General features: G+C 42.9%; 2 protein-coding genes and 1 long non-coding RNA gene across 7 annotated transcripts in view; 1 reads left to right on the forward strand and 2 right to left on the reverse strand.

Annotated features, from left to right (window-relative positions):
• si:ch73-138n13.1 (titin homolog) overlaps positions 1-1,465 on the reverse strand; it is a 28,652-nt gene extending 27,187 nt beyond the window's left edge. For 2 of the 4 annotated variants that reach the window (XM_030358658.1, XM_030358656.1), the window contains exon 1: positions 1,215-1,465. The gene's annotated coding sequence lies outside the window, so the exon portion shown is untranslated. The other 2 variants (XM_030358657.1, XM_030358659.1) reach the window with 2 other exon arrangements.
• Positions 314-3,596, forward strand: LOC115545473 (uncharacterized). Its single transcript, XR_003977096.1, has 2 exons — positions 314-402; positions 2,801-3,596. It is a non-coding gene; the product is annotated as an uncharacterized LOC115545473 (long non-coding RNA).
• On the reverse strand, positions 1,733-24,050 carry rnf10 (ring finger protein 10). 2 transcript variants are annotated; one of them, XM_030358660.1, is made up of 17 exons: positions 23,518-24,050; positions 22,895-23,079; positions 22,600-22,802; positions 22,181-22,271; positions 21,786-21,970; positions 21,342-21,478; positions 19,722-19,876; positions 14,330-14,455; positions 13,839-14,088; positions 12,890-13,023; positions 11,659-11,776; positions 11,443-11,544; positions 11,185-11,322; positions 8,710-8,801; positions 8,027-8,084; positions 2,882-3,049; positions 1,733-2,779 (listed from the first exon to the last, which is right to left on the reverse strand). In XM_030358660.1, exons 1-17 carry the CDS (start codon positions 23,672-23,674, stop codon positions 2,706-2,708), a joined length of 2,373 nt encoding a protein of 790 aa, XP_030214520.1. In that variant the 5' UTR covers positions 23,675-24,050; the 3' UTR covers positions 1,733-2,705. The 2 variants fall into 2 exon arrangements, with proteins under 2 accessions (XP_030214520.1, XP_030214521.1); XM_030358661.1 differs by having other exon boundaries at positions 22,895-23,098; positions 23,518-23,716.
• Positions 24,051-24,111: the final 61 nt, after the last annotated feature.

Raw genomic sequence — 24,111 nt, forward strand, 5'->3', positions numbered from 1 at the left:
CATCACATACAGCTTTACACCCGTCATGGCTGAGGCAAAACCTGTGCCAATGTCAGACCCTTCTTCACCACCCTGTTGGAATGATCTATGATCTCATGATTCAGCCAAAACACAATAACGTTTACCTTAATACAGATGTTCACAAATATTGATATCTCTCTGTGGATTAAACACTCAAGCATAGCAAAATACTTACTGAACAGTAACCTTTCATCGCTCTCAAATAACAGGTGTTATGACTGGGCTGGTACAAATGTCAAAACTCTGACTTGTACACATCTATTTGACCCAATTTCCTCTTCCTTCTTGCTGAAGCCATGCCACCGTTCAGCCATCCGTACTCACCAGCATGTTAGGTACGGAAGAGACTTTCCTGATGAGGGTATAACTTCATATAAGAGGGTAGGTTATGATCTATGCGTTCATAACATGTAGTTCACACGTTAATCGTGACGATGAGCGACTTTGATATCGGTGCCTAGCTAGAGTTGACCATCGCAGTTCCAGAAGGAACTTTTCCAGCATCACTCTTGGTTTACCTTTAGGACAACAAACAGCCAGCGTATATCCGGTGTGTTGCGTTCTGGATTTAGATTGTTTACATCAGAGGGAAGTGGTCGATAACTGGTTGAACCAGTTCAGCAGATGAAGTCCATAGAGATATACATTAAAATGTATTCATCCGAAAACGTTGTCAATCTTAAACCAGATTAAACGCAGAACAGGTTCTACAGGTGCTTATAGTTTGTCAGGTTGGACTTCAGCAGAAACGATCACAGTCAATCCGAGTCTCAAGTTATGATCACGGATTAGTGCCAAAACTGTTGGAATTACAGAAACTGAAGTGTAATCGATAAGGTTTTTTACTAACCTTGTTTGTACCTCTTTGAGCAAAAAACAAAATATGATCTACTCATTCTGATCGCTAAACCACTGACGGTAGATCGCAACAAGTGTTCAAATGCCTCTTCCTTATTAGTGCCAGGCTCAAGGGAACACGAGCATTGACAGACACAGACCAAGTGTTTTGGACAACTGTTCTCGCCAAGTTGACAAGCAACCAAAACCAATATATCTATTTGAGTAAAACAACAAACAATAATCAACAGCTTGTGTGCTAGCGAGCAGGAGCTAACGAGGGACGCTGGACATGGGTCCCGTAAATCGGACAAAACGTCTCGGATCGTTTTCCCCCCATTTGAGAGACAACTCACCGACACGCACACAGACCGCTGTCTCTTCGATCCTCGGGAGCTCTAGCGCCGCGATGTAAAGGTCCGGTTGAGACGTGTGCTGGTTTGATTCTCCCGAGGCACTAGAAGGGCTAACTTGGCTAATTGAGCTAGCCGACCTGGTCCCGTCCCGTGTCGGGTTGCAGTGGACGGGGTGGGAGCAGAGCTGAGCGTAAGCCACCTTTCTGCACAGCCTGCAACTCTACTACGACATCGATGGGATCTAGGGATCGGTTGGACCGTCTAGCAACGTTAGCTATCTCGTTGTGAAAAAAAGTTTTAAGCTAATTAAGAAATAATATATATTGCACAGGTAGGCCTACGTGCTGCTAATATATATATTTTTTTACTGTTTTTTAATTTACAGTAACGTGGTCTGCCTTCAGTTGGTAAACCAGGGGCCCATTGTTGGTCTGGTACGCCCTCATGTGGAGAACCGTAATTAATACAGAATGGGTCTTACACATGTCAGCTTTGGGTGTTCAAATAAGATAACATTCTTTGATTTTGCATAATACTTTATTCAATCAAACCGGCTAGTGGTCTACTAGCATATAACCTGCTCCAAATTAGGCATGAATAAAAGATCCCTCAAAAATAAAAAACACCTTTTCTGTGACATCTCCCTTCTGACAATCACTTGATGTCAATCGTATAGCTTAGCAAATGGGCAAAACTGAATCCATGTAGGCCAAACATTAAAATGTATCAATGATAGGGAAGATTATATATATTAAAAAAAAAAGTTGTCTTTGTCCTTCCTATAACAAATCAAGAAAATAAACCCCGTTTCACTGAACGCCGCTTGTTGGATTTTAAACAATGGCATTGGACCAAAATGTATCCTTAAGCTTTGGCATCCGTTTCAATTACCCATCCCCACCAAATGACTATCTTTGAGGGCCATGATGTGTTGAAGTAGATTTAATCTAAATAAACACTACAGGAAAGATTTAACTTCTTTTTTTCCTCATTTGATGAGTTTCTCTGTAAGCTTATGACATGTAGACGGAGTATGCAGCTGGCTGACTGCTCCTCCATTATATGAACACCCCCATACATTCGTATCCAGATCACTGTAAATCTCGGTCGTCATGTTGGGGGTTACCTAAATTTAACCGGCCAGCAATTAGCATTCACTTCTAATGCATTGGGGCCATCTGCAGCGGTCAACTAATTATTAACTTGTAGCACACAGACAGCACATGTTAAGCCTGCTAATTGTTCCAATGTGAACCTTGGGAAATGTTAGCATCAAAAATGGCTCCTTTCTCTGACACAAGTGTCACTGCAAATCCTTAATATTATCATATGTACTAAAAAATACTGAGAAAGACCACCCTCCAAAATAATTGCATGAAATCCAGACAGTCGGAGAGCAGCCAGGACAGTGAGAAAAGGACAAAAAAGATCTGGGGGAGAGGCGATCAGTGTAAATCGGAGATGAGCATTCGTGGAACACGTCAGTGTTCTCTACTTTGTGTGGACCAAGGATGTGCTAAACAGAATCTTCTGCTTTTTCTTCTTCTTTTTTCCTCCCTTGTCATCTGGAAAACACAAAAGCACAGATAATGAGCACATTCCCAGCATCGGTGGATCGACCCTCACTTCAACTGGATTAGAGAACCCTGATTAAAGCGAACACTCACCAAGGACGACGACAGGCTGCACGGCGGCGCCGTCTGGCCCGCGGTCCATCTGTTGCAGGGCCTCCTCGAAGGCCTGGCTGAAGGAGTTCTGGAAGCTGGGAACGGGAACGCGGTCGGATGCGTCGCTCTCGCCCTCGCTGTCAGGCACCGGCAGAGCCAGCTGCATGTCTGACAAAAGAAAAGACATTCACTTGCTGCTCCCTGGGATTGATATTGGTCAGTGATACTGAAGCCCTACGTTGAAACCTGCAGCGAGTGACTGAATACAGGAGCAGAAAGTTACCATGGCGTTATATTTTTGACACAACCAGAAAATAACTTGTTCTCTTGTCACAGCCAACTTGTTTTTGTCTAGAGCTGGCATAATTAACTTGTTAATTATCTTGTTTTCACTAGGGGTGTGCGATATGAAGATTTCAGATCATGAATGATAAAATATCTGCACCCTCTGCCTCTACAGAGAGACAGTTCTGCTACAGTGCACATCTATCAGTTAGTCATATGGCTTACACCCGCATCCAAAGTGTTTTTCTCTGCCAAATCGTAAATCCCACTTTCTTCAATAAGGGTTAGGCTTCCAGGACAACTGTAGTATGGTATACCGCAAGAGAATCGCTTTCACCAGCGCAAGTGAGGCAATCCCTGCTGGTATTGATTTGTGTATGGTCATGTCCTTAAAGCACACAGATACGGCAATAAAGCTATCCTGAACGGAGACCGACTCAGCAATCCAACTCACCGGGGGTCTAGCAGGTTAACTGCTGGGACTGGGCCGGCTGTTGCCTCTCTTTATGCCCTACTCTCACACCAACCACTCAGCTTCAGTTTTCAGATAAAACCGATAGACTTGGACCGCGGATTGTCCCATTCGTTCCCAGATAAGACCACATATCACTGAGCATGAATATAGTTAACACAACCAACCTGCGTTAGAGACTTTAGTTTCTTATTCCTATTATTTCACCACTGCAGATGTGTTCCCCCTTCTAAGTCTTTATATGTAGATCACTAATTAGACCAAATATAATAATAATATTATTTTCTCTTATTCATTATTAATAGCTAATGTTAGCCTAACGCAATGGATGCAGGCCAATTAGAATGTCCCATGGGCAAGATCTCTCTTACATGTGCTTTATAAGACAATGACGTTTCATACTGCTCCAGCCTAATTTCGGGCTTATCAGGGCATCCCTTCTGATTGTTCCGGTGAATCCATCTAGCCTGTCAATCACATATATCTTAGACAAAATGTGTGTGTTATACTGTGACTTGCAAAACATCTTTATAGTAGGGCCCGACCGATATTGATTTTTGAGTGCCGATGCCGATTATTTTCAGAGAAAAATTACGATTACGATTTAATCGGCCGATTAAAAAAAAAAAAAAAAAAAAAAAAAGAAAAGCATATAAAACGTAGTTTTTGATACCTTAAATATACTTTAAACACTTTTGACGAATATGTGAATTGATTGCAGAACCTTTGAGTGTTTTAGAATACATTTACAGTAAAAAATTAGTGTAATGTAAAATGTAAAATAAATAACTAACTCCCAATGTGCTGCGCTCGTGAGCAGTGACTAACACGTGCGTGCTGAGCAGTATGGTCTCACCGTTAGAGTCTACAGTATAACAAATTAACATGGCCTGGGACCTAACGAAAAACAGGCACAACATGCTCAAACAACGCGTCTTGTGTACATTGGTGAGGTGAGCGCGCAGCTGCCTGAGCGAGCGTGCTTTCGTGTTGTACGGTAAAATTCAATCTCCTCTTTTTTACTCCAGCTAAAGTTGTTAGTTAGCAAGGCGAGTAGGAGCGCAATCTGCAGGACCCTACTAAGCGCAATAACATAAAAAAATAAATAAAAAAAAAAGGTTGTAATCGGCGTCTTTTTGGCCGATGCCGATTATTTTCAAAAAGGCTATTACCGGCCGATTAAATCGGCAGGCCGATGAATCGGTCGGGCCCTACTTTATAGCACCATGGATTGTGAATACTCTTGTTTAACTTAATCTTATTTCAGTAACAGTGATAAACTGGCATAGATTACTATGTTGAAGATAAAAAATAAGACTGGACTGTGTGTGGATGATAGGGGTGCAACGGATCACAAAGCTCACGGTTCGGATCGGGTCACGGTTTTTGAGTCACGGGTCGGATCATTTTCGGATCAACAACAACAATAAAGATAACAAGACAAATGTGACTTTAAATAAAATCTTTTAACTGTGTAAAAACAAAATAAAGTGAAAAATTAGGCAATAATCCTGCTTCCTTTAAAGGCCCACTATGCAACTTTTTTAGCCAAAATTACATTAAGTATGCAGGTTGAGAGTTATGCTGATGGTTCTGCATCCATTTCTGGGTCGATTGGTGGGTGTGTCATTTTCCCATGTGGCCTCTACAGTGAAAAAGCGCATATGCAACTTGATGTGTTCGGACCGAGCGCTTCCGGATGTGACGCGGCAGAAGTATCCTCGAAAATGTAGTCAGATTGTAGTTTCGAAAATGCTTTACGGCACAGACACACACCCAAACATGGCACCGGCTAGATATAAACAGCCAGTTGCGAGGCAATTTGGCTTGATTTACCTTAATATAACAGGCTAGGAGTCATTGCGATGGTTCCATTATACATTTTTGTTCGATTGTTCGTTGTTTCAACTCCCCCTTGCGCATCTTGGCGGAGAAAATGAATATGTTTCTGCCGGCGACCCGCCGCCCACTCTCGCGGGAGTCTCGGGTCTCGCGAAGTAACGAATTGCTTTGCGGCACAGACCCCCAAACACGGAACCGGCTTGATATAAACACAAGTAACTAAGGGATTGTTACATTCATCATAGATCAGCCGACTAAAAAGAGACAGAGAAACCCAATGTCGGAGGAACAGAAGAAGAGAAAGGGGAGACTGACCGACAGAGAGGCCAGACACGAGTAAACGTTGGGCAAGCTTTTCAGGAATAGCGTGAACTGAAAGAAAAAGAAGACTTCAAATCAGACTCAGATTTGGCCGTGTTGCTTTTGAAATTGAAAGTACCCTTGGGTACTTTCAATTTCAACTTATACTTTCAACTTATCAACATTCAATTTGGTATTCTTGATGTTGATAGTCTCTGTACAAATGTGTTTGCTCAACCATTTTGTTGTGAGCCCTGTAAAAATTGTTTTCTCGACCGTTTTGTTGTGAGCCCTGTATGTTTCTAGCTTGCTTGGTTGCAGCCATATAAACACCTTCGTTTCCATTGGTGTTTTGCTGTTCGTCTGTCTCGTCCCCCAGATACAGACTGAATCCCCGAATCCAGGTTCTTGTTTATTTAGATTATTATGTTGGCCAACACTCTCACACTGATTGTTCTGTTCAACCTAAGATAAAACAATTATAATCTAGGATATAAATTCTCCCCGTCAACTATAAAAAGGATGGCTTTATGTTTATTGCAATACAAATACACCATTTAAAAAATGTATAACCTTGCCTACACTTTATGAACATTTACTTCGGACATGGCTCCACGCATTCGCCGGCATCTTTGAAAACAAATGCACATGGCTCGCGTAGAAGTGCATGGGGAAGGGTCGTCAACGAGTTGTTACGACAGTGTTGTAAAATATCTATTACGAAGCTGTGGGGGGCGCTGTGTAGAGAAATGTGCGTGCCAAAACCAAGAAAACAGCGAAGAAATTCCCAAAGTTGCATAGTGGGCCTTTAAGCATGGTCAATATTTAAAAAAATTGCAATTTGAGGCATTATTCCTTCTTCTTTTTAACATGGATAGGATAGTAAATAATCCCTAACCCTGGATTTACAATTCAGGATGTCTGCATTGCCTGGGGAGTTTAGAGTCTACACTCTCCCAAGGCAACGCAGACATCCTTATCTTATTTTTTTTAGTTTGGTAGCGAAATACTGTTTCTGTGGTGTTTTATTTGGCATTTTGTAAATCCATTGATTTCGGTTGGGAGACTCGTGCTCGTTGAAAGGGGGGTTGGTTGTAGTCTTTTCGCTCGGTTCTAGCCCTACTGTTGATACGCGAAAAGACTACAACCAAACCTAAAGACGTCCGGTTCCGGGTCCGGTTTACGTTTCAATGGGATTTACGGAACGCCAAATAAAACACAACAGAAACTGTATTTCGCTACGATAGTTGATGTTGTTAATACCGGAATTGTCCTCTAAACATGCGCTGATCACGTCAACGCACAACCTTTTTTTTTTTAATCAGCCGATCCGCGGATCACTTGCGTCCCGAACCGTGATGGTTGATCCGTACGGATCACGGGAAACCCGTGAACCGTTGCACCACTAGTGAATGATGACTGGTTTAAGCAGCCATTCCTTGCCTGATTCTGATTGGACTCTGGGGCTGGGTGAGCCATCACAACTGTAGTACATTGAGCAATCAATGTGCACGGGTTAAACCAGCCACGGGTAATGATCTGCAAACCTTAAAATAACCCAGCTTCCAACGCCACCACCCAGCGTCTTTGTCTAGATGAGCCCAGTAAAAGCCACCCAGGTGTTGTGTAGCATTGCACATTGTTACAAAGACATATTACGACGATAAATACAAATAAAAATGTTCACTTCACATAATGGGTCACTTTAACAACACAAAAAGTCACTCATGGTCAGTTAAGGCGATCTTCAGCGTCAACTTTTCCAAAGACCTGTCTTCCAAAGTATGGGAGAACTTAAAATACGACAAAACAAATTAGTTGGTTTGAACATTGTGCATGTCTTGGTGAAACTGCCAAGACATTACAAGATTACCTGGGGGTAAACATAACCAACTTGGGTTTTATGCTGACCAGCCTAAATTAACTAGTTATTTATGACATCACTCACAATAATGACAAGTCAGTTTTCTTAAGATCTTGAATTAATTTGGCTATACCTAGCTTCAGGCTATTAAGAAAGACAGGGTTGCAGATTGATTGTGAAGTGAGCAATTTTTGCAAACGGTGGCTCATTTGCCTGCATTGGTGAGATTGAGAGAGCAATGATAGCAGAACTTGAGCAACACATTAACCTGACTTGTGATGTATATTGTAACCTATAAGTGATGTATATTTATAGCCAAGCTATTATCAACTCACACACAAACACAATCACACACACACACACACACGCACACACACACTACCTTTCTTAAGCCCCATCTTCGTCCCAGCGTCAGCTCTGGCCTTTCCATCTCGAAGCATCTAAAGACCAGCCAGAGAGAGGAGTTGTAGATTAGATATATATATACACACTATATAGCGCTGGCCTGGATACATCATTTCAAGCTTCCGAGAATCTACTGGTTTTCAATATTTCATATTTGAATAGTTAAAACATTAATGACGGAAATATCTGCCTTCACATTGTATCTTTCCGTGCATGAATGCCATGGAGCTGGCAGAGACCACAGTAGAAAGATGTCATCAAATGATCATTTTCCTTTAATTTGCTGAAAAATGTATTAGTTTAAGCACAAGGGAACCCCGTGTTTCAGCTCGAATTCGAACAAGGAAGAGGTCTGTTTAACAATATTATTTTATCGTGGAGATATCACAATCCAACCTTAACTACATCTATGGAGTGCCGAAAAATCAAAATATTTGCTGTCAAACACGTTTTAAAAGTAATATTTTGAAGGAGGCAGAGAGCTGCACGCTGCCTTTAATATTGGCGTAGGAAAAACAACTCTTCAACCACCCCTTCATTGCCAATATACAATGCGTTCCACCTGTCCAAATATAAAACGAACAAAGGATAATCCGGCGATTCAAACATTTTCGGCCTGCCCTTTATATACTTTAATATTTTCATCATAGCAGCACGTACCTGTGCAAAGGACAGGCAGTGAGAGTCGTCCTCCACACTTCCCATTGTGGATGAAGCGCTTTGCCCACTCAGACATGGGAACATTATTCCATCTGTAAAGACACAAAGTAAATGAAGGTCAAATTGAGTAAGATTGAGCTTTTCCCAGTTAAGACTTTCAGAATTCAAATAAATCAATAACAGTGTTCCGTCCAACTTCATTTGTTGTGCGACGGTGTGATGCTAACGAGTGTAGCTCGGTTGGTGGTGTGAGAGGGCAGGGTATGGGACTATCCATTGTACCATTCTTGTAAATAAAGAGGTACAGCCGTTCTAATATGTAGAATATATCAGGTTGTGATACAATCATTATTGAAATCACATTGGTCAGCACTGACTAGAGATATCTCGAGGTCATCTTAAGATATCACCTGGTTGTAATGTTACACATTGCGATTTTGAGTTTTTCCAGGTGGGAATATGGATGATTCAATGACAGATCACTTTGTAAACATAATTAACTTTCAACAGCAAAGTTCCAGAATATTGTGGGGAGTTGGGATGTCAAAATAACTGATCATTAAGTAAAAAAAAAAAGTATCCCATGTAACCATCATATGGACTCATTACATCTAACCAGTACATGGACTCATTACATGAACCAGTACATGGACTCATTACATGAACCAGTACATGGGCTCATTACATAAACCAGTACATGGGCTCATTACATTAACCAGTACATGGACTCATTAAATTTAACCAGTATATAGACCCATTACATTTAACCAGTATACAGACTCATTACATCTAATCAGTATATGGACGTCATTACTAGGAGTGTAACGGTACACGTATTTGTACCGAACCGTCACGGTACAGGCACTTCGGTGCGGTTACAGAGGTGTACTGCGGTGTGTAAATGTGGCGTACATAGCGTTAATATGGCAATTGTAAAGGCTTGTTTTGCGATGCAGAATTTAAAACTTGAAGTTGGAGCTCCAACCGGACCGTTTAGCCAAAGTATAGTACTCCGACTCTGTAATCCGACCCCGTAACTACGGAGACCCCTCAGCAGCTCTCCGTCGGGATGTCGGATATGCAATGCAATTCGCCGCACGATCTATCTTATATGTGGACTACAAACCATGTAAGCAGTGTTGTAAATAAACTTCCAAAGCTTTTCAAATCTTATTTGATGTTTTATTGATCCTTAAGGTGCAAAGGAAACAATGTACAAAGTAATTAAGGCGCAAAGTCAAACCGGAGAAGTGATTCCGTAAATGATTTGAGAATCAATCACAGCCCTTGCCGTCTCCGTTGCGTCGACCAATAGGTCCATGGCGTCGACGGATAGTTAATAATATTGGATGCGCACGTAAGCTACGGAGAGGCACTCCGGCTAGGGAGAGGGCTCTCCGTTTCTACGTACAGCACTTTTACATGCACACGCTAGGGATGGGCGATCGTCGAATAGTCAGAGTCACGTAGCATATCGAATAATGAATGTGACTATCGTTATTTATTACACTGCTCTTCTCAATGCTGTTGAACGCTCCGTTCATTTGGATGGGCCTTCACGACTTCCTGTGGTGTATAATTGTTTGATAATTCACCGTTGCTAAGCATATAATGACCGCTGTCAAGGATAGTGGATTTTTTTTTCTGTCGCATCACGCATGTAGTTGAGTAACTTATCAACCCCACTGTCCTCGGTTGCTAAGCGACGTCAACGTCTTTGGAGGACCATTTCTCTGCTGACCAACACTAAGAATGCTGGTAATAAATAAATTGTAAAATCACACATCGTGTGAAGTTATTCTTTTGTTTTACGTGTCTAGTTCACCGTCATGCAGGCTGTGTTCAGTAAAATAAATAGCGACGTTAATCAGCCCACGTTGAAATAATTTTGATGTTGAATGTTGCGCAGTTGTTGAACTAAACAGATTGATTTCCTACAAATCATAAAAGCCTCTGCCTGTGTCATTGTGTGTGCGTGTATCCGAGGTGCTTGTGTGCGTTGGGGGTTCTTGATTGACCAATTTTCGAATATTATTTGAATACTTCTCAGCGAATATCGAATAGTATTTTTGCCAGAAATGCACATCCCTAGCAAACGCATTTGAAAAGGCACCATCCAGGTGTTACTATCACCGTTGCTGTGAAAAGAAAACGAGCTGTGCAAACCCAGCTCACGACACTAGGTCAACAACCCCCGTCTTGGAATTCAGAAATGCAAATGTCATAACCAAGTTCATTGGTGTTTGCATTGCTGCTGATCTACGGCCATTCTCCGTTGTTGACAAACAAGCAGTTTTTTTTTAATTTTCCCCTTAACTATGAACCGTACCGTACCGTGACTTTTGTGTACCGTTACACCCCTACTCAATACAATAACCAGTATATGGACTCATTACATATAACCAGTATATTGTCTCATTACATATAACCATGATATGGCCTGCATGTGTTGAACGTTGGGAGTGTAGCTCTCACCAGATTCAGGAGTGCAGCGCAGAGGAGACGGCGGGGACAGCATGAAGTCCAGCTGGCCCATGGGACTGCTGTTCTGAGGAGGGGAGCCGAACGCCGGGAACTGCTGCAGGTTCTCCAACCCAATGTGCACCTCTGGGTCTGCAGGGGTTCGGAGGGTGAGTATAGGACGACCCAGCCGCAACACATCTCCAATGCAAAACATTTCCCGCCCGTCCCGCATCATGAACAGAATGCGTCAGAGAATCAGCTGGTGTTTACATTTGCCCTGCTTCTGGTTCTCCTCCAACTCGATGCGTCGCTCCCGACGCTTCTCATCTCTCGCCTTCTTCTGCCGGAGATGCTTCCTCTTCTCCAGGTCGTCTAACAACAACAACAACAACAACAAGTTGGTGTAAGAAGGCCAACCAAGCTCTTAAAAGCAGCACTTTGGGTGTACAGATCCCCTCGTGAACGATTCGTGTTAAGCCTACTGACCGGCAAACGTGTCCATGGTTTCCTTGGACAGGATGGGGGGCTGCATGGCCAGCTCACAGATGCTGAACTCACAGGTGAGGGGCAGGTGAGCCAGGTAACGGTGACGCCGCCGCACCTCCTGCAAACAACAAATCGGACCTTTAAGAAGGGCTCCACACAAAGCCGATTTTTTGGTGAAACCGCATAAATCTTGTGCGTTTGGGCCGACCGTCCAGAAAACACACTTTTCTGAAACCGGGTCCCAGGGTGGATTAAAATATGCGGTTTTGTGTCAGGATTCGTGTGGACGCCTGAAACGCAAACGATGATGTCATCGCCCCCCCACCACCTGGGAGAAGTTAGTTACGTTGAATTTCTTATTTGTATTATTTTTGAGGCTTTAAATACAGCCCCTGGGTAAATGTAATTACTAACTGAACAATAAAGAGTATTTCTGCTCAATTTAAAAGGTTTGACCTCCTCCTCGACTGAATGTTTGTATACAGCGCGCAGGCTGGACTGCGCGCAGGCTTGATGCGCTCCATATTTTTTTGTTGAGAACCAGCGCCTTCAATATGTACTACAGCGTTTCTACAGATCAATGCGTTTTCGCAATGAGGTCGTCTTTACAGAGATATTCCTGAAACGCATCAAAGGAAAACGGAGGGGAAAAGATAGTTTTTGCCTGTGTGGACGGGGCCCTAACTTACATCAACAATCAAGATAAACTTAGGGATTCATCCATTCTTTTTCATCATTGTAACATTATTATAATTTTCCCTCTATAGTTATCCAAAAACATTTGCTAGAAGTCAGTTCAGATGGAGGTGTGTTAAGGACTTACGCCTCGTGCCCACTACCTCCGTCCGTTGACTGATCCCCATTGACTTTGAATGGGGACGGACGCGCAATGCATTGTGGATCCGTCCGTTCCGTTGGAGCCTTCGGCTCCGTCAAAAAGTTTAAAAATGTTCATCTTTTTCGGCAGCGACGGATCCGTCATCCAATCAGATCGCGTATGCAAATTTAAGCACTGTGATGCGACTCGGGCTCTGACGATACTGGAAAAGCGGGTCATCTTGCCTCGCAACAAGCAGGAAGAAGCGGGAAGAACCCGGCGAAGCGATATGATTGGCTGACGGATGCCTCTGCAAAGACTACTCCCCCATCCGTCAGCCACGCCTTCCCACGTCCGTTGACTGACGGTGCAGTGGGCATGTAGGGTTAAACAGCCCTATACTTGGTGTGTTACCTCTGTGACGGTGTGCCCCTCGGTCTCCACCACCCGGGCAGTGATCGAGTCGGGGCTGGCCTCCAGGCTGCCGTACTCGCGCAGGAGACAGCGCACATTCACTGGGTGCAGAAACATCTGCTGGCAGTCCTCGGCTTGAACCAACAGGCAGGGGAGGAAGGAGAAAGGAATCGTCAGAGCACTGTGAGGCACTACTGGTAAGGGTTCTTTTAAAATGACCAATGTAGTTTCATCAGCATGACTCAACATCAAGATGTTTGTCCATGTGGTTCTAACAGAATGTACTTCATCATGAGGAACACTGAAAACATTTTTTTCTTGTTTGAAACAACATTTTCACACGCAAGTCCCATAAAATGATGGTATCATATAATCTGGCGGGAACAATAACCGATATCAAACTGGACACTGGAGAAGGATTCTCATACCTGGTGTAAATAATGGGCTGAGTTTTGGTGATATACAAGTCCCAAATACATGATAATAGTAGGTGTACGGTTTCCCAGATTGGTGTGTCAGATTATTTAGGTTTCCAGATCAGAATGATCTCTAGTAAATTAACACTCAATGCCTTAAGACAATGGGTCTGCAACCAATTTTGTCGGGTGGGCTGGCTGTCAGGAGTTTGTTTACATTTCACAAGACTTTCATTTGTTCAGCAATTTAGTAATACAAGTTCATTCAAGCTGTGCAGCCGAACATGCAACTGCATTACAGTGGAAATTGGTATGTGAAATGTTACATTTTGCATGCAATGTATTTGTTGGCTTCATTGTATACCGTTCCGTGGCTGTTGCTACTGCCACTGCAGGTGTTAACTGCATTGGTTTAGTTTGGGTCATGCCTGATGTTGCCAGAACATTATTGGGCCATTTTCAGGTCAACCTTTGCTTGAGCACTGAGCTCGATATCACCTGTGAGACGCGTAAAGACGGCTTGTGAGCATCACCTTGGTAGAAGTAGTAGTAGGGCACGTGTGCCACGGGGCCCTTAGAATGTCCGCCTTCGACCCTGTGGTCAGCAGGGATCACCTCCTTCTCCTCCAGTGGCTCCTGGTCTGAATCTGCAGTAGGCCCCTCTGCAACCTCCTCTTCCAACAGACTCTCCATGCCTTCTGGTGGCTGGGGACCCTCATCCGCTGCTTCCTCCGGGAGCTCTGCCACCTCGTCATCGAAGGCCGAAGTGTATTGCAGCACCATCTAGGCAGACCAGAGGGTACACAGGCTCTGAGTGATCACCACTAGCACCCTGACGTTATTCATATTTCAACTTTTTTGATAAATTATTATATTTTTTATATAAGGAAATTTGCCAGAAAACAGGTTTTCAAATGTTCTGCACACATGAATAGAGCTATGCAAAAGTTTCACCGCAGCAATCACTTTTGTTCTTGATTTGAAATCCTCCAAAGATCACAATAGTTGTGAGAGAAATACTAACCTTGGTGCTGCTGCTGGTGGTGAACACCTCCTCCTCAGGAAGGACTGCTTCCACCAGACTGAGGAATGAGAGATCAAGGCTTTCATCAGCAGTCTCCTGACTCTTCAGCAACGCCTCTTCTCGCTCCTAAACCAGAGGAAATCAAGACAACCTTAATGGCAGCCCCGCAGATCACAAATTAAAAAAACATTGTTCACATGAAAGTAGGGCTGCTGGATTATGGGAAAAATCATAATCACGATTATTTTGGTCAATATTGAAATCGCGATTATTCAAACGATTATTTTCGAGTTTGAAAACATGATTAATTATTCAGCATGTCTCTCCAAAAAAACAATTTGTAACTGAGAACTTTGAAATTTAGACAAAAAAAATCCAATCCAAAATAATGTAAAGATATGTAACTAGCGGTTCTGCACTTTCTATAAAACATTATAAAAATATATATATATATATATATATATATATATATATATGTATCAGTGGAGGCTTCTCCATTGAGGAGAGGGAGGAAGATCCTCCTTAACATTGTTGAGAATAAAAAAATGTAGCTTGCCCAGAACATCGTAATGAATTAATGCCCTTAAATATGACTACTTTAATGCCTTTGAATATATAATGTTCGTTTCCCTGGGTAAAGGGACATTAGCACCCCCTATCGCCTATTGATAATTACTTTAGGGAGGAAGGTCCTCCCTCAGCCTCCGTTGACTCCCATTCATTTCCCCGAAAGTACTGGCGGCCAGTGAATAACATGGGTTTCAATGGGAGAGAGGAGGAAAGTCCTCCTCTGAGTGGGTGTGACCTTAAAGAAGCATTTCACCGGTGGAGGCATGAATATGTATTGAAATTGGGTCCTATATGTAGTCGAATAATAAAATAAAATTCTAATTTGGTGCCGTCTTGACCGAGAAAAGGCAGAAAGTGACTTTTTGGCGCTTGTGGATTGAAGACAACAACTCCCACCATGCACAGCTTCGCTGGCGGCCACTCCCGCTGATCATCTCCGCCTATCGGACACCTCCTTTTTCCATCTACTAATGGAACAAATCAGCGTGGAGCTTGACCCGACGTCACTGGCAGAGAGTAGTGACGCTTGCACAGAAGCATACGGCCGACATCTTTCTTTATTCTGGGTGGAAATAGTAACATAGTTACGCCATTAAATGCGTTTATGTAAACATTTTTAGCGAGAAATGTGCATTTTACTTTCATAATGTTCGCTCGTTGAATGTGAAGGATGTTTGGTTTGATAGTTATGAGGAAGAGGGAACCCTCCATTCACTTGCATGGACAGCGTCTCTGGTTGCTAAGCAACCTCAACGTCTTGGCGGACTATCTGCTGATCAACACTACGAATGCTGGAAACACACCAGACACACCATGTGAAGTTATTCAACCCGATTATTGTTATTTATATCCGAGATTATTTAATCTAACCCGATCTAAACTCTATCATGCACCCAAACACGGCGGCGTTTGGGTTTCCTACCTCGGACTCCTAAATCCAGTGCAGCTGTCACACTAAATTTGTACCGGCTGCCAAATTTGTACCGGGCGCGTCATCCATACGTAATCCATTCCAAACCTGCCTGTCAGCAGATGATCGCGTCGTCCGTTACCGGGCAGGTTTCAAAAAACATTCGCGCTCATGTTGCCAAAGACGAAATAACATAATACAGTTAATGGATCGCTAGATAATGTAATGTTTTGTTGGGTTCCTTAATAATCACACGATGTATCTTGGAACAGACATCAACATGCAGCGCGCCAATCCAACTGCGCATGCTCCGTGTGACGGTCTAATAACTGATGTTGATATCAGTAGGCCTACAGATAACACTTGTTTTTACTTTATATTTGTATTGTATTTAATTGTTTAATCAAATTTAGCAAGTAAACTGAGTGTTTAAAGCAGGTCAAGGACGAAATAGCACAATACAGATAACGGATCGCTAGATAGGTTCACGAATGTTCACGTCATTCGACGCGATCGTCCGTAGCGATCATCTGTTGCCAGGCAGATTTGGAGTGGATTACACAAATTTGGCAGCCGGTACAAATTTAGTGTGACACAGCCACAGGCGCGTTGAACCATTTTTGTGACACACAATGATCAAGCGTCAAGTTAGGCACGTTACACGCGTTTGGTGTGGCCGTAGCATTATGCGGTTTCACCCAAAAAAATCGGCTTCGTGTGGACGGGGCCAAGAAGACGAACATCACGTCACCAAGTCACCAAGACGGGGAGACAGCGCCAGGCGACTTACGCCACTATCTGCTAATGGATCGTGGATGCCTGGGCTGATATAACAGTCTCAACTGTGGTCCAAGCTTTCACGAAGGCAGGAATAATCACTGAACTGCCAGGCAACAGCAGCGACACTGACTCGGATAATGATGAGATGGATCCGGGCATGTTGGATGCCGTACTCGCCCAACTGTTCAATTCGGACACACAAGAATTCAAGGGATTCGTAGACGGGGAATGAACTGAAAAAGTGAGCTTATTGTTAAGAGATATTGATATTGATCAGATATTGATGAGATATTGTTAATATGCACATTAACGTTTGAACATCGTTACCATGGGAGTGACCGGAGTTGTCAGAACGCTTAATAAACTTTGACTTTATCTGACTGTTTTGTTGACATTCCCTTTAGCACAGCTCGGTCTAGTCGATGCATAACGCAACCCCAGTCAAACGTTTGACTGCGGTATCTTCTATTCTATGCGCTTTACAATCCGGTGCGCCCTATATATGAAAACAGTTCTAAAATAGGCCATTCATTAAAGGTACGCCTTATAATCCGGTGTGCCTTATAGTGCGGAAAATACGGTAGTCCTCGTTTGTATTTCTTTCGAAATTGTGAACTTTTGCATGGAGCCATCTTCTATGTCAGATCCAGTACCCTCCGCCAATGTACTTCAGTTTTATGAACAGCCTCTGTTATCTTAGCTTCAGACGCTGTGGATGTTAGTTTCTGCTGGTGAAGTCCCACCCACTGGCACTGCTCTAATAGGTCTGTTAGCGTCAACCACTAGTCCCACCCCCTAGAGGGGGGTGGGACTAGTGGTTGTAGTCTTACGAGAATCATCCCCTCTTACACTTCCTATTTTCTTGTACGCAAAAATCGTCATATTGCGTCATTGAAAACAGGAAGTGTTGGAGATCGATACGGATCTCTCCAGTCTCTCCAGAAAATAAGGGAATGATGCTAGACCATTCAAAAATATGCGGGGGGTTCTAAAAATACAAAGCTTATGTGAAATGGGCGAAGTTGCCCTTTAAGCCGTCTGATTCGTGCGAAAATCTATTTGCGCTGCGCTATGAACCAATAAGCAGGATCCCTGGCTGGTGGCCAGTGTTGCCAGATTGGGCATATTTCCCACCAAATTGGGCTACTTTTAACCACGTTAGGCTGGGAAAAATATCATTGGGCGGGAAGTCTGCCCATTCTGGCAACGCTGTCGATATCAAACCCGCTCTGACCCCATTGCCGCTCACGCAAAGCAGGTGAAATCATCTGAAGGATAACGAGATTCTAACATTGGCGAATAAAGTGTACAATGGAAACATTGGAAACGGGACATTTTTCATGTTTAACTACACAGCATTCCATACATTGAGTTACAGTGCTAAGTTAGTGACCAAAGAAAAAGGTCGACCACTTCGCAAAATCGAGATCACCAAAAGTAATGGCAATGTCAGTGTTGTGGGTGCTACATGGTTTGCTAGGTACTCATGGCTTACTAAGTTACTGGTAGCATTACTAGCAATCGACTGTATTGCTGGCCTATTTGCTAATGAATAATGGCAAATCTCCAACGAGGGCTGTTCATGGTTTCACTGATGTGAAAAATCTTGACTGGGCAACCAAACGCCACGACAAGTGTCAAGTTCACGTTGGTGCTGCTATGCAACTGTCCTTGCTATAGTCACCATGCCTATAGATCAGGTTGTTTGAAATAATGTTGTCGTTATTTTACTATTTTGTTACTCTGGCCGTTCTGTTTGATATTGTGGAAAGGGTGAATGATTCAGAGTATGATGCATTTTAAATGGCATCACTTTTGGTCTGACTATTTTCTTAAAACAATTGTAACCGAAAATAAACATAGCTAAATTGCAACCAATAACTTTATTCATTGAGGGCAAAAATATGCCCAGATTTTTTTATTTACTTTTACAAATCAAGAGTAGGCCTGATTTGACTATTGGGCTTTGCATCCTTTCCTTCTGCCCTTGTAGTCCATTTCAAAGACATGCTGCCCACCAGCTTTCAAAATAACAGTGATGCCACTGGTGCCTTTGTATCAATTGTATTCACATAACTATCCCTCCCTACTATTTTGTAGTTCACCAAAACACCCTGAAACAACTTGAGTCTCACATTCTTATGCCACCATACACCAATGCAAGTGCAAGCAGGCCAATGGCAACCAAGCGTGCAGTCCTTCCTCCCTCACTTTAAAAACCACCAGCCGCCACAGACAGACAGACAGACAGACAGACAGACAGACAGACAGACAGACAGACAGACAGACAGACAGACAGACAGACAGACAGACAGACAGACAGACAGACAGACAGACAGACAGACAGACAGACAGACAGACAGACAGACAGACAGACAGACAGACAGACAGACAGACATATATATATTAGAGCTGTCAAGCGATTAAAATATTTAATTGTGATTAATCGCATTAATGTCATAGTTAACTCACGATTAGTCGCGATTAATCGCAAATTCTTTTTCTATGTTAAATATTCCTTGATTTCTTTGTCCCATAATTCTTCTCATTTTAATTCTCTTATCAACATGGTGAAATGCATCGGCTTGCCTTGTGCAAATGATTTTTTATTGATAACAACATTGGCATATAATGATCAAAACAGGACAATACAAAAAAAGAGCCTATAGTGCAATTAAATGACTGCTTTGAACAAATGTAATTTGAACATAGCAGTCAGGCTACTGCTTCTTTGTTTTGAGCCAAAGAAAAAAAAAAGAAAAAAAAGTGTTTTTTTTTTAAATAAAAGAATTGCGTTAATCGCGCGATAATTTTTTTGACGCCGTTAAAATTGGTTTGCGTTAATAACGCGTTTAACTGACAGCTCTAATATATATATATATATATATATATATATATATATATATATATAAAAAACTCGATATTAGTTTTGTGATCGTTTGACGCTAAAATCGAAATCGAGTCCGAAATTCGATTTATCGCCCAGCACCTTAAGAAAGCTTAAGGAGGTTGTTCCACTTATACTTTATGTATCATAATAAGATTGCTTATTGTTGGCTTTTGAGCATGAAAACAAATAAAACCAACAGCAAATCCCCTCAATAGGTGGGCGATATGCAGAGCGTTCCCCACCTGCAGCTGGCCCAGGGCGATCTGGATGAAGAAGGACTGGGCGTCGCCCTCCTGGGTGAGCTGCTGCTGGAGGGCCGCCTTCTCCTCGGCCACCAGGCTCAAGACCTGGGCTGTAGAGGCCAGCAGCAGCTTTGAGTACTGACTCAAACCCGGGTCTAGAGGAAACACACCAGGAAATGCATTAATTCACTCTCCTTTTAAAACTGTAACAGGTGTAGGGATGGGTACTAAAACTAGAGCCCGACCGATATTGATTTTTGAGTGCCGATGCCGATTATTTTCAGAGAAAAATTACGATTACATCGGCCGATTAAAAACAAAAGAAAAAAAGCCTATAAAACGTAGTTTTTGATACCTTAAATATACTTTAAACACTTTTGACGAATATGTGAATTGAATGCAGAACCTTTGAGTGTTTTAGAATACATTTACAGTCAAAAATGAGTGTAATGTAAAATAAATAACTAACTCCCAATGTGCTGCGCTCGTGAGCAGTGACTAACACGTGCGTGCTGAACAGTATAACAAATTAACATGGCCTGGGACCTAAAGAAAAACAGGTTGCATGCTCATGCTCAAACAACGCGTCTTGTGTACATTGGTGAGGTGAGCGCGCAGCTGCCTGAGCGAGCTTTCATGTTGTACGGTAAAATTCAATCTCCTCTTTTTTACTCCAGCTAAAGTTGTTAGTTAGCAAGGCGAGTAGGAGCGCAATCTGCAGGATACTAAGCGCAATAACATTTCTAAAAAATAAAAAAAAATAAAAAAAATTGGTTGTAATTGGCGTCTTTTTGGCAGATGTTGATTATTTTCAAAAACGCTATAATCGGCCGATTAAATCGGCAGGCCGATGAATCGGCAACCCAGGATTAAACAGGCCCCGGGGCTGAATTATTGAAGACCGAGTATCGATAAGCTCCTACGATACTCGGTCCCCGCTGCTATCAGCGACCAAATATTTTATATTAAATTAGGCTAGATGAACGTTGCTGTACAGTAGTTATCCAACTTGTATTTGCTGTGTCAACTAAACATTTAGAATGTGATACAATAAGCATAACATTACACTTAATTTAGCTGAAATTAAAAATGCCTCATCACTATTAATAGTGCTGAGCACAAATATTTTCATGTACCGGTAATTTGTAATTTTTAAGGCCGATACATATTTAAGAACCACAGGTAGAGGGAGGTCACATTTCATCCAATTATTGAATAAAAACATATATTTGATCCCTCAGTAAAATGGCCTGGCCAAACATGGGATGACAGCATTATCCTTTTTTTTTCAGACATAATAACGATTATTTGATTACTTAATAGATGCTTTACATTGAAGCTCTGCTGTAACCGAGTCTGAATCGGACCGACAGTGGATTTGAAAGCCACTGACTTCCTCCACACAGCTCTTAAATAACTTTGCTTTTTGAAGCGTTCTTCTAATAAATAATGTGTTCTGAACATTTAACAATTTCAGAATTCTTATCAGACGACAATGTCAATTAATGTCTACATCGCAACATCCCTGTTTTGAAATGTTAGAAAGGATCATGCTAGCCGTAGTCCACCTAGCATCCCCACGGTTACTAGGGTGCTACCATCCTAGCTTCCGGCCCTCACCCTCAAAGCGGACGGGTTCTTCCACCTTCACCCACTGAGAGCTGGGCATCGCCACCAGAGCACCCTTCTCTCTCCGCATCAGGCGCATGCTGATGAGGTCACCAACCACATACTGCCGCGTCTCCATAGCAACCACACTAAAAAAGAAATTGATATCTTATTGCATTTGATAAATTATTTTTATATGCTTTCAAATTGTTTTTTGAATGACAAGAAATTGAAAACGATTTGAAATAAGAAAGGGTATATGATAAATGTAAAATATGACATTTAGGAATTGAGCTTTTATGCATATTCTCAGTGTAAAGCAAAAAATATCATTCTCCAATTATATATTAAGGAATGTTAAGATAAAGCAACGCATGATCTGAATTCCACACAAGGATAACAGCGTTATATGTCAGAGGCATGGTAAAAACGAGTGGTTTAAAAATTATTCCTCACCTCTTGAGGTCGCTGGGGTTCACCGCCTCATAGCAGATGGGACATGTGGCCCAGCTCTTGTCTGCCAAGGACAGGTAGTGGAGCATGCAGGGCCAGCAGAAGATGTGTCCGCAGCGGGTGATGTGCGCTGCCACCGGCGGGTAGAGGCAGATGGGGCAGGAGGGCACCTCGTGGCTGTAGATACGCTGCAGAAACCACACTACTTAAGACACGTTTCCTCCCAAATCATGCGGAACTTGAGTCACAGGAACTACATTTCATGGGACTGAACGGTTCCTTCAGCTCATTGTGGTCTGCATTGCAACAACGTTGTCTTAAGTATGGCAACAGGGGGTAGGCCAATTATGGTTGTCGTTTTAGATCAGGCACATGACTAATAGGTTAGGGAGACTCACCACTTGCTGCACACAGTCCCAGTTCACCAAAGTGTCTGGATCAGTGAAATGAGCCTTGTAGTCCTGGTCATCAGTCACCAAGAACTGGCAACTGGAGATAGGAAAAAGAGTGTTTTAAAAAAAATCAACCTGCAAATTAATTAAGTAATTGATAACATTGAAAAAGCCTTGAATATGCGCCTCTAGTTCAAATTAAACCAAATTTGATAGAAAGTGTCCATGATCGTGCCCGTCCAAGATATCTTAATGAGTCCACCAAATTGCCCCAAAAACACGTAGCTTGCGTGCTAGCTAGAATTTGAATCCAAGTATGCTGATCGAAAATCCAGCATTCTACGAGTTGGCTCATGTTTACACATGGTGACATGTCTAGTTATAACAAACGGATCCATGCATGGTGTGAGGGACAGCCTTCTTACTTGGCCTGCAGGAAGAGCTCCTTGTTGAAGGGCTTGTGCTTGTGGCCCCACTTGTTCCGGCGCCCCCAGCCTGTGTGGCCATCACCTGTAGCACCATTACCCCCACGGGGTTCAAAGGTGAAGTTGAGCAGGTGGTTCAAGCTTATCTTTTTAGGTCCAGCATATTGAGCCGGGCTAAACTCGGCCCGGCGCGTCTCGGCTACCTGGAGATCGAAAGAGGAAGCGGGGAGAAGTTAACTACAAAACGAGAAAATTCAAAATATTTTTTATGAACCGTTTTTGATATATACATTACCTCATCCCGTCGTCCACCACTTGTAGCGCCATATTGTCTCCCTGCACCTCTCTCGAGCGGTCTCTTGTCAAAATTCTTGTTTTTCTGTGAATTGGAGCGACGTGGTCCTGCAAAGCCGTCACTTTTAGCCGCAGGTGGCTCACGCTTCCGATTGTAACGCTTGGAGCCTCCATTATTCTTTCCATCTGAAAGGTACATCATGTACTGTATGAATACGCATTAAGCTGCACTTGAACGCAGATGTGAAGCCAAGAAAGGAAAGAACGTTTGATAAGGGGCTCTCACCAACTGGTATAAATGGGTTGTTTGGGTTCATCATGAATCCATTTGATGCATTCATTAATTGACATGATTACATCATATGCATTAGTCGATTAAACAGAACAAAAAAAAAAAGATACAAATTACATAGATTAAGTTCAAATTCCGTCATTCAAAACAACACAAATTGGGGTTGCAAAGGACTTGACAGCAACGCATACGTCATGCGTTTGTTGTAAACAAACAACGAGCCGACGTGACTTCCAGGCCCGAGAGGGCCTCCCGAGATGGACACGGCTGATAACATGGGCTATACATAGTTGGTATCGTGGTGGTCAGTGTAATACAACACGCATGTTCACCTGCTTTGGGTTTAGACTCGCCGGGCGCTGGTCCCGTAGAACTCGAACGAGGAGGAATCTTGCTGCTGCTGCTGGAGTTCTTCTCCATGGTGGTCCCCGTGAAGCGAGGTGGTCTTAGGCCGAGCTTCGGGCAGAGAGCCGCCGAGCTCTCTGGCATCAAACGAGAAAACACTAAAAGAAAGCGGACTGTAGAGAGAGCGGGTAAGGCAACGAAGGCCCTTATGCGTTTCTTTCCAACACGGAGACCCCATCACGGCGACATATTAACAACAATTCAAGCAGAGAAAAAAAAGAGACACGATCGCGGCGTCTCAAGTGCTACGGCAGCTGGTGGTGGGGTGAACGAAAGCGCACGACGCGGGGCCAAGACCCCAGAAAAATGTATTTTTCGTAGTTTGGGATAACGTTATGCCCAAGCAAGGCGTTTTGGACGCTTTCCAAAATCAGGAAAACGTGTGAATTCAAAGTTTTCCTTAAAAAAAACACGTTGGCAGTCGCGAGCTTGCACTAATGGCGACGAGTCGCCAGACAAGAAGCCAAGAGACCCGGATGGTGTAGAAATCGGCTGGAATTGTGGGACATGTAGTTGGTTAG

The sequence above is a fragment of the Gadus morhua genome, chromosome 6 (genome assembly GCF_902167405.1).
Source record: "Gadus morhua chromosome 6, gadMor3.0, whole genome shotgun sequence".
Taxonomy (NCBI): Eukaryota; Metazoa; Chordata; class Actinopteri; order Gadiformes; family Gadidae; genus Gadus; species Gadus morhua.